General features: G+C 36.6%; 1 protein-coding gene across 10 annotated transcripts in view; it reads right to left on the bottom strand.

Annotated features, from left to right (window-relative positions):
- The window catches only part of LOC135198695 (uncharacterized), a 325,058-nt gene that overhangs the window by 153,153 nt on the left and 150,445 nt on the right, over nt 1-21,460 (bottom strand). For 5 of the 10 annotated variants that reach the window (XM_064226548.1, XM_064226579.1, XM_064226557.1 and 2 more), the window contains exons 1-2: nt 20,957-21,397; nt 2,150-4,330 (exon numbers count right to left, since the gene is read on the bottom strand). The exons of 2 other annotated variants lie outside the window; for them this stretch is intronic. In XM_064226548.1, coding sequence (XP_064082618.1) covers nt 2,150-2,501 — 352 coding nt within the window. In that variant the 5' untranslated portion in view covers nt 2,502-4,330; nt 20,957-21,397. Of the gene's footprint in view, nt 1-2,149; nt 4,331-20,956; nt 21,401-21,460 lie in introns of those variants that run through there. 3 more of the 10 variants (XM_064226585.1, XM_064226533.1, XM_064226544.1) reach the window with 3 other exon arrangements.

Below are 21,460 nucleotides of genomic sequence, written 5' to 3'. Positions count from 1 at the left end.
TATATATAAATATATATATATATATATATATATATATTATATATATATATAAGGGTAGTGGAGAGCTAGCAGGTTTCCTCAGACGTTCCTACTATACTTTGCTAGAATGTGAGACAATGTTCCTTCTTCTCAGTTTCTCAAATCCTTTAATTCGTCCCTTTCAAAGTGGCAGCTCTGTCGTCACCTGAGAGATTTAAATACCTTCATGTCACACACTCATCTTCATAAATTTAACAGATAATCGTGCTTACTGATAATGGTAACGAAAGAGTTATAAAGCAACAAACATACGAAGTTACATGGAAGAATAAAAAATGGCTACACTTCATGCATACTGAAATATAGATGATCACGGATTATATCTATGACACAGAATACAAAAGAACAGCATTACAGCAAAATAAATCAAAATGAACCTAATCGCAAAGCTGCTTCAAAACGCAGATCATATAATCCAATCAAACTACAAAGACATAACTCACAAACCGACCTGTTTTAAAAGACAACAGACATATACAGTGTCTGTCTCTTTCCACACGTAGGAATAAACCAAGACAGGCAAAGGAAAAATGAAAAGAAAATCAAAGACAGCGAACCTTGTGCGCGTCGAAGGCCCTTGTAACTGTATTTGAAAGGACGTGACTAGGAAAAAGGGGAGCCTATATAAAAGGGAGACCCTAAGACGAACTTCTCCCCTTCTCCCCCTTAGGCCTAAGACTCAGCTGTCGCCGGAGAACGCACGCCACCCAGATGCTGATAGGACACACAGTGACTCACGTAGCTCCATTTACTTCAGCTATAAACCATTCTTTTTCCCTAGAACCTGACTTAAAAACGAGGAAGACTCGATTAAACACTCAATTATTTATCCTTCTGAACTTTGCTCTCTCTCTCTCTCTCTCTCTCTCTCTCTCTCTTGATGCAATAAAACTTAACTATTGCCCCGATACAACACATATTGTGGGAACTTCTTCATATACAAGATAATGTGACGCATGGAATAAACTGCCACCAGAAGTTGTAAACAGTAACAGTGTGGAAGAGTTTAAAAGAAAACTACACAAAATCATTAGAACACTGTAAATGAACAGTAAAACTCTAATAAATATTATCTCTCTCTCTCTCTCTCTCTTATTTGATGAAATAAAACTTAATTATTGCCCCTCAAAGCCTTTCATGATTTCTGTCACATTCTCTTCCTAATTCAAGCGAAATGAAAATAAATGCATTACATCTCTCTCTCTCTCTCTCTCTCTCTCTCTCTCTCTCTCTCTCTTGATGCAATAAAACTTAATTATTGACCCGATACAACACATATTGTGGGAACTTCTTCATATACAAGATAATGTGACGCATGGAATAAACTGCCACCAGAAGTTGTAAACAGTAACAGTGTGGAAGAGTTTAAAAGAAAACTACACAAAATCAATAGAACACTGTAAATGAACAGTAAAACCTGCTCCAAGAAATAAGTGAGCACACGATGTCTCCCCAGATGGACTAATAAGTCTTTGAGACATCCTAATTCTTGTAACTCCTTGTAACTCCAAGCCTTCCAGGATTTCTGTCACATTCTCTTCCTAACTGAAGTGTAATGAAAATAAATAAATTAATTTCTACATTAGCAAGGTTACACTAAAGCCCTGCCTATCTAACTGCCATGTCTAGAGATAGAGGAAAAAACTCTAATAAAAATTCTCTCTCTCTCTCTCTCTCTCTCTCTCTCTCTCTCTCTCTCTCTCTCTCTCTTATTTGATGTAATAAAACTTAATTATTGCTCCTCAAAGCCTTTCAGGATTTCTGTCACATTCTCTTCCTAATTCAAGCGAAATGAAAATAAATGCATTACATTTCTCTCTCTCTCTCTCTCTCTCTCTCTCTCTCTCTCCTTGTAATATAAGGTATAAGAACTGTCCCCATTTCCCGTCTAATGAAATTCACAGCCAGGTACGAATATTAGCTCGATAAATATATGAATAGGACAGCAAACGAAACATTTCAAAGACATTGAGGTTAAAAATAAGTGTATTCAGAGATGACGATGCTGATACTTCACAGCGTCACGACAAATGTTAAGCAAAACAAGTAGACAAAACAAAAGCACATCAATAGTCACCCAATCACGTCGGCACAGCTCCCCCCGCCTTACCTTGAGTGAGTAGACAGGCGTAATGGTCCCCGAGGGCGTAGAGCTGCAGCCCGACCGTGTGGGCGTAGGCGAGAATATCCGACGTTTGGTGGGCCCCATGGGCGTAGCACGCCAGGGCGTCAGGGATAAGGGTGAACCTCTCATGCCGCCCGTAGAGGGAGAAGATCAGGGCGCTGAACTGTGGGTCGAGGGAGTAATAGAGCATTGCTGCGGCTGTGGAGGAGATTTTGGGGGAGGCGATGCTGAGGACCTCCCCAGCTCCGCCCCCTAACCCACACGCCGCTTGAAGGCCGACGATGCTTCGACCGCAGCCACCAGACTTCGAACCCACGCCTAAGGTCACGCTGAACATAGAGATACGTCGCACCAGGTTGGGTCATGGGCGGAAGAGGTCAAGAGTGGTCCTGACTCCTAACCACCTTGCCTCTCGGGTCCTCTCTCTCTCTCCTAGAGGGGAGAGAGGGAGAGAGAAAGAAGACACACCTCTCTCCTCCTCCTCCTCCTCCTCCTACTGTGTTCGTTCCTTCTCTCTGGTTCAGGTCTCCTGGTCGTTCGAATTTCCTCCAGTCTATTATTCTGTTCCTTTCTTGAGAGGAGGGGAAACAAAATGCGGGGTTATCACTACTTCCTGGGTAGTTTTCTGTAATTCATTCATAAAACTGCTGGCTCTTCTCCGCACCAAGTTCCTGGTCAGTATTACAAACAGACCCAAAAAAAAAAAAAAAGGGGATCTCGTGAGGAACGCTTGGGCCTTCTAGCGATCCCAGGATCTTCTCGGACAGACAGTCATCCAAACAATGTTCATTCGTTGCTACTCGACACACAGCCTCGACTTAGCTAACATCCAAATTCCAGAAGAAACTTTAACAAACAAAACTGTTCGTAACAAAGCTAAACACAGCCCCCGTCAGCTACACTGGCATTCAAGACCAGACACTTCCGTGTACAGATGGCAACAGGGTCTAAACAAGCGCCTAACTAGACACAAACAAACACAGACACGTGACAGTACTAGTCTTGACAATTTTCAGATGACGACCTTTCCTCGACAACACAGAACACTGGAGTAGTTCACATTCACCGCTAATGAAGACGGGGGACGCGCTGCTACGGTTCCCAAACGGTACAGACAAGAAAAAGGTCGCCTGGCCCCGCCGACCTCAGACAGGAAACTGCGACAGGTGTGAAAGAGTGCCAAAACACCAAGAGCCACGGGCAAGGAGTGCCAACGGCCGAACACATGGGCACATAGACCGAGCTATTGGTGCTATGGGAAAGGACAGCGTCCCTTGCCAGATGAGGTCACGCTCGGAAGAGTATGCGAACTTTTTTTTTTTTTCTTGGGTCTTCACACGTGGTCTCTTCCTCTTCCAGTCAGTGTTTTGTTTAATTCCTCTGGTATTTCAGGAATGCGGAGATGGAATTTTCCTACGATTTCCCCTTTAAATTCTGTCTCCCCCTACAAAATGAACTTGTCGGTAAAAATATAAAGGCTCCACAAAATCGCAAAAATAACTGACTTCTCGATAGCAGTGACAGAGAGAGACAAAGCGATGATGCCGTTCCCGTGCAAAAAGTCACCAGCATACAAAACAAGCGAATCTAGCGACGTATTTCAGGAACTAGTTCTCGAGACTCGACGTCAGAGCTTCTCGGGGAGTCAAGTAATGGCACCAATCACTCCGTGTGTCAACAGAGGGATACATGACTGCGGCATTGTGCATCGAACATCTTGAGACGAAAACCAAAGTCGAAATGAAAAAAAAAAAAAAAAACTTTATTATGGTCGATTCACTTCTTTTAAGCCAATAACTGGGCGGCTGTGTGTTCACGAATATGCAACCGTTTGCGTTACGAACTCTGAATATTAAATTACTTTCTCACTACAACAGAAACTCAGATCTTGAAATCGTGAAGGCAAATTTTCCTCTTCGCACTAATCCTTGCCCCAGTTTCAATTGTTTTTAATCAAGGTTTTAACAGAGAGGCGACCTTACAGCATAAAATTTTCTTCTTCTTCTTTGGGTCGTATATACTCAAGGACCATTGTGTAGGGGCTTGAGTTTGCTGGTAAAGCAGTCCCAGTCTTCTGCGTTGACAATGTTAGTCGGCTGAGCTGTCGCCTTGTTAGTCGGTGCAGATGATTGCCACAGATGACCTAGCTTGCTTGCCCCTTCTGGCCTAGCGTGAGGCAGAGACAGCACAGAGAGAAAGAGACAGGCAATATGTTAGTAACAGATTCATTAGTAAATCCTACAACAGTTAGACAGGTCAGTAGTGAATTGGATGACTGAATGAGTGGCAGACAATACGACAAAGGAGAGCGTTTTGTTATTTACATTGAGGATATAGAATCTAATGAAAGAACTGAAAGTCATGTATCCCAGGAAATACAGAGAGCAAAAATGATATGAGAGATTCGTTAGAAAAACAAAATCAGTCTCTACTCTAAACAGTTAGCTACAGTTAAATTTCAACTAATACAGAAAAAAAAAATAATAAGCTTGTAGTCGTTGGTCACGGTCTAAGCTAATACAAGTAATTGAATATAATACAATAATAATTGTAAATATTGCAATAATACATTATAAATAAATAATCAAAACATAAAATTCGTAAACATATGACAGCAATAGAAATTAATAACCATTCTACGCATGAAAAAATAAAATATCAATAAAAAAGGTACCTTTTCAAATACCGCAAAACTATAAAGAATAAAATGTTCAAAAGGACGATAAGAAATAATATTTCCATAACACATGTCTGGCCTCTCTCTCTCTCACATATATATATTATATATATATATATATATATATATATATATATATATATATATATCTATATATATATATATATATATGGGGATAATAATCCACAATCATGTAAAATCCTTATGTAGTAATATAAGAAATACATTTCTCGTACAGTAAGTATTATATATTATATTACTACATAAGGATTTTACATCATTGTGGATTAAATCCCCATTTACTTAGAGGTTACGACATAATACCTAGCTTCTGCATATATATATATATATATATATATATATATATATATATATATATATATATATATATATGTGTGTGTGTGTGTGTGTGTGTGTGTGTATAAAAAACACGAAAAACATTTATGCAGGTACGCAGCTTATCTGCAGTTTGGTTCAACTAAAAGATCATCGATTAAACCACAATTTTAGCCTGTGATAACTCCACGTGATCAATATCATACGTTCAGTTGAAGATATGCCAGGCTTCCTCTTGACCAATCAGAACCGGAGTGAGAGGGAGTGTCAGCCAATCAGATCATCGGTAAGAATACTCATAAAGCAGTATATTCGCATGACTGTTTAATTGAGAAACATGTTCATTCCTTTTTGACTTTGTAACGTAACAATACAATTCTTAAACCATCTTTCAGATGATTTTAACTGGTTTACGTATTTTTACTTATAAGCCTGTTTTTATTTTTTTTAACACACAATACTCTCAATCTGAGACAAAATTAATGCAATATAAATTACAAGACTATGACATAAATATATTAATGCCACTGCAAGTTCATTTCATAAAGAAAATCAACGGGATTTGACATTTAACTATTTTAAGCCTTAAACTATAAGACATACCTCTCCCTCTCTCTCTCTCTCTCTCTCTCTCTCTCTCTCTCTCTCCACTAATGGAATCGACTCCAGTTGAATTGGATGACACTTTCATCCTCTAAGGCTTTCATCGGAACATCCTTCATCAATGTATCCCTTTTAACTCAGGGTCCTTCCGGGACCTTCAATTTTCTTGGAAGTTGTGGTGAAAATCAATACTATTATTTTAGTGGGATGATCTTCTTTCATTTTTACTTATTCACAACTATGCATATACGTATGTATGTATGTATAACTGAATCACAAAAGTTTGGAACGTGATAAATGCACAAATAAAGGTATAAGCTACGAAGGAGAGGGAAACACTGGAGTAGCTGCAAGATCTTTCGAGTCGAAAGATCTTGCAGCTACTCCAGTGCTTCACTTTCCTTCGTGGCTTGTACTTTTATGTATGTATGTAAGTCTTATGGGTAGAATACAATCTGCTTAACCGCTCATAATAAACCAGCTGGTTTCATGGTTTATTAAATAAACGAGAACATGATTATTGTTTGTATTTGTCCGTTAATTTATATTTAGTTACATGTTATGTACACTCTTTTTGCTTTGTTTTTACAATTTAATGACCTTATAGCTTAACTGTTCAACGTGAATGTTTGCATCGTGAATAATAATAATAATAATAATAATAATAATAATAATAATAATAATTATATTCATCAGCTAAGAGGTGCATTTATCTAAATGAGCGATTCTGATAATTAATAGGTACTGCAACCATATCTCAAAGACATTCATCTGGGCAATTTCATAATTCATTTCTATGAAACATTGCTCACTGCATAAATTTGTGCTATCAAAAATATCTACTAAAACCTAATGTAATTTATACATTCATTTACTCAACCATCCGCAAGAAATTAGCAGTTTATCTTTACATTATATTGACCCAACTCTCTTTCCTCTTATTCCAAATCCCTTTACTTTCCATTCAAGAGCTTCATTTGACAAGAAAAAAACTAATTTCATAGATTCTCCTTCGGGAAATGACAGGGAAATATAGTTTTTCCGGCAGCGGAATGTTTCTTTGTCATTTTCTTTATGAAATATATCTCTTCTCTCGTCTGTCACACTTATACACAGAGTGTTTGTTTGCCCTCTGGCTTTGTATTTGTATGAATGTGTAAAAAGGTTATTATACCTTAGTTCAACCAGACCACTGAGCTGGGTAACAGCTATCCTTGGGCTGCCCCGAAGGAACAGATATTTCTAAATGGTTAGGAACCAACTGGCTACCTAGCAACGCGACCTACAGCTTATTGTGAGATCCGAACCACATTCTATCGAGAAATGAATTTCTAATCGCCAGAATTAAATTCCTCTGATTCCAAGTTGGCAGAGCGGAGAATCGAACTCGCGACTACCGAACCGGTAGGCAAGTAGTAACCTACGCGCCCAACGAGAAACCTTTGTGAATGTGTCAGTCATGGTGAAAGTGAGTGTTAGTTGGTGTGTGTTGCGTTCCAAATAGTCACAATCATTAGGTAGTTTCTCAATGCGAAAAGGTAACTTCTGATAGAAAAGCTAAATATAGGTTTTGCTACATCTCTTCTTTAAATGTCAAATAACAAAAATTGAGAACATACTAATATAGATGGCCATATCACAGAAATAGGAACTATAAGGACCAATAAATTCAAATAACAATACATTAAACACTGTACAATTGTTGACTTACAGCACAGTTAGAAGTAGGCCGCCAACATTTATGTTCTCGTTTATTTAGGAAGCCACAAAAACACCTGGGTCTCATCCTGAGCGGTTAAGCAAAATGTACTATACCGGTAAAACAATATACATACTGACTATATATATATATATATATATATATATATATATATATATATATATATATATATATATAGATATATATATATATATCGAGCTACAAATGTCCTTTAATATCTAATTCACTCTACCTCGGAATTAATATATTTTCGCCAAATAAAATTCCCCTTCGGTTAAGCATATATGAAAATATATTAATTCCGAGGTAGAGTGAATTAGATATTAAAGGACATTTGTAGCTCGATGTATGTATATGAATCACGGTAATGTGATATGTGTGTGCGGGTGTAATTGTGAGTGCAGTGTAACAGAACAAATAAGGAAAAACTATACTGCTTTGTTCTGCAAAAAGAGAGACATTTGAACAAATAAAATTAACTAAAAGAATGAAAAAAAAACATACATACATACATATAGAGATTAAGAAACTGAATGAATGAATTTACAAACACAAATTACTAAGAAAGACACTAAACCTCCACACACAAAATGTGTGTAAACAGACAAAACGAATGAAAACAAAACCAAGCAGAAAAACAAACGGCGTCACTTTCCACCCTCACCTACGCGGACCCAAACTGCATCTGCCACAGCGATCCAGCCGCTTTAAAAGACTCACACACAAACAGTCACACTCACCCAGTTTAACGAACAAATGCCAAGCAAAAGGCCACCAAGGCTATACCGAGGGGTAGGGTAACGCTTGAATATATCGATACCAAGAAGGTTAGTACGCCTTGGGAATTTATTTATCGTACCAAGAGGTAGGGTAACGCTTGATTTTATATCGTACCAAGAGGTAGGGTAACGCTTGATTTTACATCGTACCAAGAGGTAGGGTAACGCTTGATTTTATATCGTACCAAGAGGTAGGGTAACGCTTGATTTTACATCGTACCAAGAGGTAGGTAAGCTTGATTTTATATCGTACAAGAGGTAGGGTAAACGCGATTTATTATCGTTACCAAAGAGGTAGAGTAAGCTTGATTTTACATCGTACCAAGAGGTTAGGGTTAACGACTATTTTAAATCGTACAAGAGGTAGGGTAAAGCTTGATTTATATCGGTACAAAGAGGTAGGGTAACGCTTGATTTTACAATCGTACAAGAGGTAGGGTAACGCTTCTTGATTTTACATCTCCAAGAGGTAGGGTAACGCTTGTTATTTTACATCGTACCCAAGAGGTAGGGTAACTCTTGATTTAACATCGTACAAAGATTAGGGTAACGCTTATTGATTTTATATCGTACCAAGAGGTAGGGTAAACGCTTGATTGTTACATCGTACCAGAGGAGGGTAACGCTGTGATTTTACATCGTACCAATAGTTAGGGTAACTCTTGATTTTTACATCGTACCAAGAGGTAGGTCATGCTTGATTTTACCTCGTCTCAAGGTTAGGTTAAATGCTTGATTTTATCATGTACCGAGGGGTAGGGTAACGCTTGATTTTACTCGTACCAAGGGGTGGGTAGTTTGATTTTACATCTACCAAGGAGAGGTACCGGTTGATTTTACTCGTAAACAAAGTTTTGGGGTAGAATAACGCTTGATCCTGGTAACAATACCAAGAGGTAAGGGTAATGCCGGATTGTTTACTCGTTACCAAGAGGTAGGTTTTAATGTTCATACATTGTACCAAGAGAATAGGAATTTAATGCTTGATTTTACATCGTACCAAGAGGTAGTAACGCTTGATTTTACAATCGATACCAAGGAGGTTATTGGATAACGCTTTGATTTTACATCGTACCAAGAGGTTAGGATACGCTTGATTTTACAATCGTACCAAGTAGGTAGGGTAACTTGCTTGTACAATCGTTTTACCAGACCGGTAGGATAACGCTTGATTTTACATCGTACCAAGGAGGTAAGGGATACGTTGATACAATCGTTTACTTGAGGTAAGGACATCGCTTTATACCACTTCCAAGAGGTAGGATAACGCTTGATTTTGACATAGTACCAAAGAGGTAGGTTAAATGCTTTATTTTACATCGTACAAGAGGGAGGATAACGCTTGATACATGTACCAAGAGGTAGGATAACGCTTGATTTTACATGTTTACCAAGAAAGGGAGGGTATGCTGAAATTCCTACCATTTCGTACCAGAAGGTAGGTTAAGCTTGTTATTTTAACATTCGTACCCAGAGGTAGGATAACGCTTGATTTTACATCGTACCAAGAGGTAGGATTAACGCTTGATTTTACATCGTACCAAGAGGTAGGTTAACCGCTTGATTTTTACATCATACCAATGAGGTAGGAGGAAACGCTTGATTTTTAACATTTCGTACCAAGAGGGTAGGTTAAGTGCTTTGATTTTACATCGTACCAAGAGGTAGGATCAACGCTTGATATTTTACATCGTACCAAGAGGTAGGATAAACGCTTGATTTTACAAATCGTACCAAGACGGTAGGTTAATAGCTTGACTTACTTTTATCGTTTTACCAAGCCGGTTCCGGAAACGCAGGATTTTACATCGTACCAGACTTAGGTTAATGCTGATTTTACATCCGTACCAAGAGGTAGGATTAACGCTTGATTTTCTACATGGTACCAAGAGGTAGGTATAACGCTATTGATTCTTTTACCATCGTACCAAGAAAGTTAGGATAACGATTCGATTTTACATCGTACCAAGAGGTAGGCTAATGCTTAATTGTTTTACATCGTACCAAGAAGGAGGTTAATGCTGGTTTACATTCGTTACCAAGAGGTTTTACACGCTGATTTAACCATCGTACTCCTAAGAGGTAGGATAAAAGCTTCAGACTTTTACATCGTAAACCAACGCAGGTAGGGTTAACGCTTGATTTTTACATAGTTACCAAGAGGTAGGGTTAATGCTTGATTTTACAATCGTACCAAGAGGTAGGCTTAACGCTTGGAACTTTTCACAGTCGTACCAAGAAGGTAGGGTTAAAACGCTTGATATTTTTACATCGTACCAAGAGGTAGGATAACGCTTGATTTTACATCGTACCAAGAGGTAGGATAACGCTTGATTTTACATCGTACCAAGAGGTAGGTTAATGCTTGATTTTACATCGTACCAAAGAGTAGGTAAAACTGCTTGATTTTATTTTTACATCGTACCAAGAGGTAGGATAAGCTTGATTTTACAATCGTACCAGAGAATGTAGGTTAATGCTTTTATTTTACATCGTAACCAAGAGTAGGTTATGCTTGATTTTACATCGTAACCAAGAGGTAGGATAACGCTTGATTTTACATCGTACCAAAGAGGTAGGATAAGCTTGTTTACATCGTTACCAAAGGTAGGTTTTAACATGCTTGATTTACACCTTCCAAGAGGTAGGATTAACGCTTGATTTTACCATCGTACCAAGATGTAAGGATACCCGTTGTTTTTACATCGTCCAAAGGTGTTTAATGCTGATTTTACATCGTACGCAAGAGGTCGGATACGCTTGATTTACATCGTACGCAATAGGTAGGATAACGCTTGAATTTTACATCTACGCAAAGGTAGGCTACCTTGATTTTACATCGTACCAAGAGGTAGGTTAATGCTTGATTTTACATCGTACCAAGAGGTAGGTTAATGCTTGATTTTACATCGTACCAAGAGGTAGGGTAACGCTTGATTTTACATCGTACCAAGAGGTAGGATAACGCTTGATTTTACATCGTACCAAGAGGTAGGATAACGCTTGATTTTACATCGTACCAAGAGGTAGGTTAATGCTTGATTTTACATCGTACCAAGAGGTAGGTTAATGCTTGATTTTACATCGTACCAAGAGGTAGGGTAACGCTTGATTTTACATCGTACCAAGAGGTAGGATAACGCTTGATTTTACATCGTACCAAGAGGTAGGATAACGCTTGATTTTACATCGTACCAAGAGGTAGGATAACGCTTGATTTTACATCGTACCAAGAGGTAGGTTAATGCTTGATTTTACAATCGTACGCAGAGGTAGGTTATGCTTGATTTTACAACTCGTACCAATAGGTAGGATAACGCTTGATTTTTACTCCGTACAAGAGTAGGTTAATGCTTGATTTTACATCGTACCAAGAGGTAGGTTAATGCTTGTTTTACATCGTACCAATATGGTAGGTCGCTTGATTTTACAATCGTACCAGAGGTAGGATCCGCTTGATTTACATCGTACCAAGAGGTAGGATAACGCTTGATTTTACATCGTACCAAGAGGTAGGATAATGCTTGATTTTACATCGTACCAAGAGGTAGGATAACGCTTGATTTTACATCGTACCAAGAGGTAGGTTAATGCTTGATTTTACATCGTACCAAGAGGTAGGTTAACGCTTGATTTTACATCGTACCAAGAGGTAGGATAACGCTTGATTTTACATCGTACCAAGGAGGTGGATAAGCTTGATTGTCTAATCGTACATAAGAGTAGGATAATTCGATTTTAACATCGTACCTTTTACGAAGGTTGATTTTACTGCGATTTTAAATCATACCAAGAGATAGGTAATGCTTGATTTTACCTCGTACCAAAAGAGGTAGGTTAACGCTTGTTTTTACTTGTACCAGGAGGTACGGATAGCGGCTTGTTTTACTCGTAACAAAGGAGGTTAATTGCGTTGATTTTACATTGTACCAATAAGTGGTTGATAACGCTTGATACAATCGTACCAAGGGGGTAGGGTAACGCTTGGTTACATCCTACCAACTCTAACCTAAAAATCGAAAACGTGTGAAAAAAGTACTCCAGGAATAAACGGTAACAAGACATCGATTTAGCCTTCTAAAACACCCTACTTTGCTTGTGATAAATGTCAAAGTTTGTGATCTCTCTCTCTCTCTCTCTCTCTCTCTCTCTCTCTCTCTCTCTCTCTCTCCGTCAGTGCTCCGGGAGAGCAAAATGTCAGCATCGATTCAGCTACTCTCTTTACAGTACTTCTCGACATTCACAAGGTATGCATCAATATTCTCTCTCTCTCTCTCTCTCTCTGTAGGTATCCTTCTACACACATAAATCACGCATATCTCCCCTTCATTAAGTAAAGCTCCTGGTCCGCATTTACTTATTCCCAGAGGAACTTCGCTATACAATTAAGACCCAACCATTCCTAAATATCCTTCTCCCCATTCCACTAAATGAATCCCCCTGCTATCGTCCCCAATCCACTAACACCTATAATCAACTCGACCCAATCGATTCCCCCCATTCCACAATACCCATCCCACCTACCCTCACTCCAACTGTATCCAGTAAATTCGTGCTACTGCACAGCGATCGCAGTCATTGTGCCATGGATGACCTCGGGTCACGCTACGGGGGTCAAGCTATGACTCAGGCATAGAACTATGTCGCTCCACCCATCCATGACCTCATTTTGTTTTTCGACGAAAAATATCAAACTTTTGACGTCTCACCAATCTTCAGTATGCACAGATCTTCCCTTTTGAAACGTGTCACGGAATCGTACATAAACGTATGTGAAGGCAATGTTCCATTGACATAATTCGGGAGCCATTAATGTTTTCCATTTTATTTATTTTTTTTTTCTAAATCAGTTGATTTCCCTTTCTAGGTAAATTACGCTGGCATACATTATTATAAAAAACTGATTGATCTACAATGAAATTGCCGAGTTATCTATGTATGTCATTTGATAATGGTGCATAATTACGTTTACACGCATAAACACACTCTTAGAGCAGCTATATATCTTAGCGAGGCAGGCTTACATAATATAATTTAGATCATATACATATGCAGTATGTGTGTACGTATGTATATTACTTATGTTTCACGGATACGATTATATACACACATATTATATATATATATATATATATATATATATATATATATATATATATATATATATATATATTATCTGAGACTACTTCTAAACTTACTTTTTTATTTCCTATTTATTTTATTATTACGGCGACCGTAACCTTGTTGTGACGCCAAGTTTTAATAGCTACAATTAATCAATTAATGACACACGCACGCGCGGGCGCACACACACACACACACACACACACACACACATACACACACACTTGCATGTGCTAACGAGACTGCTCAAATCACCGTGTAGTGACAAAGTGCTGTCAAATGCGATATAGAATATCAACAAACAACCGCGTCCTCTCCAAGAAAAATCTAAGAAATAAAAAATTTACCAAGAAAAGTGTATTCCCACGACATTTGCCAGTAAATGTGTCTCTAAATAATACAAATGCACTAATGTTATCCATTAAGCAAAAGGACTACGTTAGCTAAAGCCATGACTCACATCGTGCGTATCTGCAAAACAAAATCCGGAGAACAATGACCCTGTAAGCCGATGAGAGAGGAGAGAGAGAGAGAGAGAGACGAGAGAGAGAGAGAGAGAGAGAGATGAGAGAGAGAGAGAGAGAATTTAGTAATATTAGCTTGCGACGCCAAACTTCGGTCCGTGACCTCAAAATGTCTATATTATTTTGTCAAAACTGTATTGTATTGATTAATTGATTGATTATGAAATTTAGGTTTTGAAGTATTGTATTGCAATGCAAGACTATATATATACGTATATATATATATATATATATATATATATATATATATATATATATATATACATATGTGTGTGTGTGTGTGTGTGTGTGTATGTTGTATTGTGTGGTGTGTGTCCTATATGTATTTATATATATATATATGTGTGTGTGTGTGTGTGTGCTTTATATCTATATATATATATATATATATATATATAGTATATATATATATAGATATATATATATATATATATATATATATTTATACATATATTCCCTTTACAAGGGATGGCTCCGGTAAAAAAACCACATCATTCACTGCAACTTTCATCCTGAAACCACATAATCAAGGATGAACTCTTACTTAATTTGCTTTGAAGAGCAAGAGTGATTAAACAGCTTACATAAGCCATCAATTATCTTTAAAAAATGACTAATGAAAATATAATTAACAAACTTGCATTGTAAACAATGCAGGCAACGCAATACAGGTCACAATGCAAGTGACCTTTCAATAACGGTCATTGTTCTGGAAAATAGTCGACTCAAACTGACGTCATCCTAAAACAATGCGTTACATTAAAGGGCTTTTGTCTTACACCATCCAAATCACTCGAGTGACAACAAGTTGTGATATACAGAAATTAGGTGTCAGTTTTAGGAACTCTGACGCGCATAATCAGTCCGAAAATATATATGGAAGTCATTGATTATTATGTGATACATATATACATACGCCATATATATATATATATATATATATATATATATATATATATATATATATATATATATATATATATATATATATAGTATATATCTGAGTGTATGTGTCACTACAGATTCTATCGCCCAAAATAAATCAATTCTCATAAATAACGAGCTGACACTAATAACACTGAGGCAAAGTGGAAGAATTTTTTATTACTTACGAACTCGAAAAAATATAACTTTCAACAAATCTAACTCTCAGGGTTAGATATATACAGCCAGTCTCTCATCATGAAATCTAAACATGAAATAGTGACATTCCCAAAACTTTGTCCTCGTTGAATTCATGTATGAATTTAGGTCTTAGGCGAAAGAAGAGAACGATTATTACCACATGAGCATCTTACCTGGTATTTTCAAGCTTACATTTCCAACGAAATCATTCAAGACGATGCCTTATTTTGCATAAGAAAAATATTGACTGATTGACTATTGAACAGAGAGAGAGAGAGAGAGAGAGAGAGAGAGAGAGAGAGAGGTTACAATAATCGTGTAGACAGAGATCTCTTATCAATAATATATCGTGGTACCGTTGAATTCTGGTTGAGAGAGAGAGAGAGAGAGAGAGAGAGAGAGAGAGAGAGAGAGAGAGAGAGAGAGAGAGATAAAAACAACGAAACAAATCCAAGAGGCCGTGGAAGTTTTCTGTTTTATATAACCTCCTCGCCCCTAATTGCTGTTGTGCTCCAATTTTTTTTTTTTTTTTCGACCCAACTTCTTGGCGGAAATTTCGCACAATAAAATCAGTAGTATCTAAAAAGTATTACTAGTACCAATTTGTCCTGACCAATGCCTCAGACTATCTCAATAGCTCAATCGTTAGCTAAAAAAATTAGGCAACCAAACATCACTCCAGCTCTTTCGTTCTTGGAGACAGCTCGTTTATGATTAACTATTCAAAGAGGCTATTTTCATAAACACATCAGCTCATTCAAATTATACCCTTTCCCTCAAACTTCTGCTATGATCTGTTCTATAATTTAGCTGTCAAATCACCCCAGACATTTGAGTTTTAGTATATTTCTTTTATTAATGTCATATCCATCTTGATAATTATCTGAATCAACGATTCAAATGATATGAAGAAACTTGCCTTTTCTTACGTCATTACTCTTCTGGGACTGACCACTGAGCGCGGACGTGAGAAACCTCACATCTGAGAAGGCAGAAGACAAACGCCATCAGACAAGTCTTGCAACGCACCCTAACACTCATAAGCAATAGTTTACTTATGTCTATTTTAGCTGCTTTTTACAAAAATACACTCTGACGTCACGAAGCTCCGTGCCAAAAGATGCAACATCAGGTGCTAAGTGATTTCTTCAAGCCTTATCTAATAATGCTTGCAAAGAATGTAGGAACAAAAATGTTACACTTTATTTTTAAAAAATGGCGTTCATATTTCTCATTAGCTTAGCATAATCTCCATACAAGAACGAGTACTTTTTGGTCAATAATAATAATAATAATAATAATAATAATAATAATAATAATAATAATAAAGTTTCTCAAGCTAATCTTCGCACAACGTCACTGTCTTCAGATCAATGCATCGAAATCAATGCTTTTAGCTCTTCTCAGGTCAATGACCTTTAAAAAAATAGACATACTACTACTACTACTACTACGACACTAATGTTGGTTAGTGGAAGGTTACCTGATTCTCTCACGCACTAAATTTTGAAATCTCACCACGCAATATTGCCTATATACATACATACATACATACATACATACATACATACACACACACACACACACATATATATATATATATATATATATATATATATATATATGATTACGAACTATTACCTTGATATATCTAAGTTATTCGAAGTATCTATCTATCATTTCCAGAGATTAGTTATACACCTCACATTACAAGCAATTCACAACATTCTCACTCTAATATTCGACGAAAATCAATTTGGTGAATGAACACGAAGCCATTCCAATGATTTGCGCCACTAGAGAGGGCGCGACGACCCCGTCTTCCGCAGTTCTTTGTATGGTTTCGTTTACGTACTGACGCTAATTCCGTTTCATAGGATAAAAAAAACAATTGGAAGAAAAAACTACCGAATGAATACCTCTGTTTACTTATTTCTCTCTCTCTCTCTCTCTCTCTCTCTCTCTCTCTCTCTCTCTATATATATATATATATATATATATATATATATATATATAGATATATATGTTCTACTCTTTTCAGGGATACCTCGTTTGTCAAATATTTTCTTTGTTTATATGTCTGTATATGTATATATCGATCTATCTATTTATCTAATATCTATGTGTATGTATGTTTATATAGTATAATATTACTATATCACTATATTACTATAATATATATTGATATATAATGTATACATATATATTAGATAAATAGATAGATCGATAGATACATATACATACATACAAACAGAAAATACTTGACAAACGAGGTATCCCTGAAAAGAGTGGAACATCTTGTAGTACCAAACGAGAGACCAATTAATTCCCAAGTAAACAAACTCCCACATCCTTTACGAAACTTCATAAACTCCAGAGACGCCTCATCAGAAACACGTCGACCCTTCCAGGTAACTTCTGCCACGACTCTCTGCAGATGCCATCGTTACCAATTTAGGAGAGCTTCATACTTACGCCGATGCATTTACACTGTTTCCATGAATTCTAGTTATAGTAATGCAATAATGATAAAATTGCTCTAATATGTACATATATTACAAATAGATACACTAATTTCACTTATTTCCTCGGTTTTGTGTAAGTCTTAAAGCCAGTTTGGAGGGTAAACACATACCAATTGGCAACACTGAGAGATGCTGAGCACAACGGGGTCTTCCTCCACCAATCAATGTCAATGGAATGGAATGGAATATATAATTTATGAGGTCATTCAGCGCTAAAAGGAAAAATGAGAGTGGAAAGGTTTGAAAGGTGTAACAGGAGGAAAACCTCGCAGTTGCACTTTGGAACAATTGTTAGAAGAGGGTGGAAAGTAAGAAGGAAGAAGAGAACATGAACGGAGGTACAGTAAAAGGAATGAAAGAGGTTGCAGCTAGGGGTCGAAGGGACGCTGCAACGATCCTTATTAAGTAAAGCTTATACAGTGCTGAAGAAGAAAGATTCACTGTTGATATGGACGAAAGTTCTCTGACAGCTATGTTCCATATAAATAGTGTAGATGACACCGACAACGCCTAAGATGCAGGATATGAGTGGCAAGCTCTTACCTACTTTCGCTATCAATTGCAAGAATACTTTACTTATGGTTATTAAAGAACAGATCTACATAAATGGTGGGGTGTCGCCATAGAGTGAATCACCTTATCTTGGAACAATCATCCGCATCCATTAATCACTCATCTTCAAGATTCACGAAAGAATCGGAAAAGTGAGATAATGTATAGGTTTACCTGAAGCGACATCAAAGTTCAGTAACGCGTCCAATCTTAACAAAGTTCCATTTTCGTCGATGGTAAGATTCTAAAGCATCTTACGGAAACAGAAAACGTACAAAATATAGGGCCGCAGACACATATATACTATACATATACATATTTAAATACATATACATATATATCATATGATATATTATATATCAATATATATTATATAATATATAATATATATTGATATATATAAATATGTAGTATATATTTAAATATATAGATATATATATATATATATATATATATATATATATATTATAATGTACTTATATATTATATATCAATATATTACATATCTATATATATACATTATATATATATAATATATATACATATATATATATATATGCACATTACAAATATGTATGTGTGCATCCATTTCTTATTGCGCACATATTCTCAAACATACAATATTAATTCCTTTCAGACTTTCAGATCTAACATTTCCTTCGGGTCTGATTTCTTAAGAGTTTTTAAAATCTGTGGTAAATAAAGCATTAGGCTGCGCGTCGTAATCGACCTTTGCCAGTATGAAAAACAAACAAACAAACAAACACACGCACAGTCCATACCACACAGGTCTGGAAACACCATGGCTTTTCACGTGATTGCTTACCATAAATTTCTGAAAAATATAATTTATGGCTAAGGATTTTTTTCGGGGAAGAGCGGGGAAGGATTGAAATACATCAATATCTCTCTCTCTCTCTCTCTCTTTCATATTTCAAGAAACCCAGTAAGTGGATTAAAATCTACCTAATGCTGCAGCAACATCTTACTATGAGAGAGAGAGAGAGAGAGATAGAGAGAGAGGATAGAGATAGAGTAAAAGTATATATATATATATATATATATATATATATATATATATATATACACACATACATCATATACATTGATTGCTCTTATGACTTAGCACTAACACACACACACCACACACACACACACACACACACAGAGGGGGGGGGGGGGGGGTGGGGGGGGGGGGGGGGGATGATATGTGTGTGTGTGTGTATGTATGTATGTATGTATGTATGTATGTGTGTGTGTATATATATGTATATGTAATATTATATTGAAAGTTTGGTCTTTTAACCTGGTAATAAAACAGAGAGAGAGAGAGAGAGAGAATAAACAAAATCCCCAATTAGTCAGGTCATTTCCCCTGACGACCCTTTGCACACGACCGTTTATGAAGACGCGATGTGCCATCATTCACTGATCCTTAAGGGTCTCTCGCCATTTCATTCATGTTTTTTCGCACTGTAGATACTACGTATAAATACTACTACAATCGCATACCGCGTGCGATTTTGGAGCGATGAATGAAAAATCAATGAACCTATACGGCCTGGCCCCTTCAATTGTCAACACAGGCAGATTTGTGGAATTTCTAAATATATACAAGTACATGGATAGGTATAAGTATATTTGTGTTGGGATGCACACAAGCTATATATATATATATATATATATATATATATATATATATATATATATATATATATATATATATGTGTGTGTGTGTATATATATATATATATATATATATATATATATATATATATATATATATATATTATAATGCTTAAATCATTTACCTCATTTACAAAATACAATGTAGATTTTTTACATGTATTTGGAGAAATTCGAAAATTTATACACACGCACACACAAACACACACATGATAGAGAAACACTACAATAACTCATATATAAAACTCTGATAAGGTAAGTCGCCATTACTAGTTATTAAAATATGCCGTAGCTTTCGAAGCCATTAACACAATTACATAATTACTTTACTTGAATCAGAGAACAAATAAAAATAAAGTCAGTAAAAAACAATAAAATGTAAAATTTTGAGATTAAATGTATAAGCTCAACTAAATTGAGCAATGTCTCAACTTTCTGCATAAAACATTGTAATTCACAATAATAGTCTCGAGGAATCTAATTGGTCAAGGGAATGCGGAGAAATCATTCGAAACAAACATAAAAAATTAGAGTAAATCTATAACAAAACAAAATTTTACCACCTATGCGTGAGTGTCTGGGAGTTAGTAGTCTATATGCATACACAAATATACTATATATATACATACATACATACACACACACACACACACACACACACATATATATATATATATATATATATATATATATATATATATATATATATATATATCGTGTACCAAACAAACAAAAATCTGACCTCATAACAAAGATAACAAAACTAAATTTAACATCAGGTATAATAAAGTTGAAACAACAAGCAAATACAGGCAAAAGAAAATCCAAAACATCAGGCACACTGAATGCAGAAAGAACGACGTCTGAAATTTATGACTAAGAACCAAATTCGGCGTCGTCTGCACAGCCAGCGTCCAGGTAGCAGCGAATGCCACCAAGGTCAAAACGCCTTTCAACTTTGAAAAAAAAGAATCTACACTTTTTGACACTTTGGACCTATCCGTGGATTTCTGTGCTTATTTTACTTTGCTACTTAACCTATCTATAATTTTCCAGAATACATAGGACTCTTATGTCATGATGGTTACGACAACATAAATTTATAGACATTACACTCAAAAACACTAGCAGCATATCTTACTTTATTCTTTGCTGAAGTGATGTTCATAAATCCTCTACAGTAGGCAGTAGGGTATATACACTTTAGTTAAATCCAAAATGTCTTCTTGATCGTCAGTGTTGTTCACTTTCCTTTATTCTTTTTTTTGCTGAATGTCGAGGAAAATCACAAATGATCTCTCTCTCTCTTTTTTTGTCAAGTCAGCCACACCACTCCAAAGACAAGTAGGCGGAGGGACCACTCCCACCGAAAACTATAAACACGACACGTGGGGAATTTTCTTCTCTTTTCACGCACGAATGTTCGCCTGGGATGTGCTCGAGCTACCTACGGCAGGTATATTACTTACCCTCCCCGTCCATCTCTTCCTCCAGTTCTTCCATAGTCAAAAGGATCTAAAGAGGAAGAGATCACGGCAGGGAGGCGGAGAGGTCTGACTCCGACTACTTCACGCGGCCATCTTTCTCCCTCGAGCCGAGGGGAGCAGCCTCGGAAGGAGAGTTGCCGGTTGAGGATTTCTAGCAC

This window comes from Macrobrachium nipponense, chromosome 23 (assembly GCF_015104395.2).
Source record: "Macrobrachium nipponense isolate FS-2020 chromosome 23, ASM1510439v2, whole genome shotgun sequence".
Lineage (NCBI taxonomy): Eukaryota > Metazoa > Arthropoda > Malacostraca > Decapoda > Palaemonidae > Macrobrachium > Macrobrachium nipponense.
The sequence above is the reverse complement of the archived record's forward strand: the minus strand, read 5'-3'. Positions and strand labels throughout refer to the sequence as shown.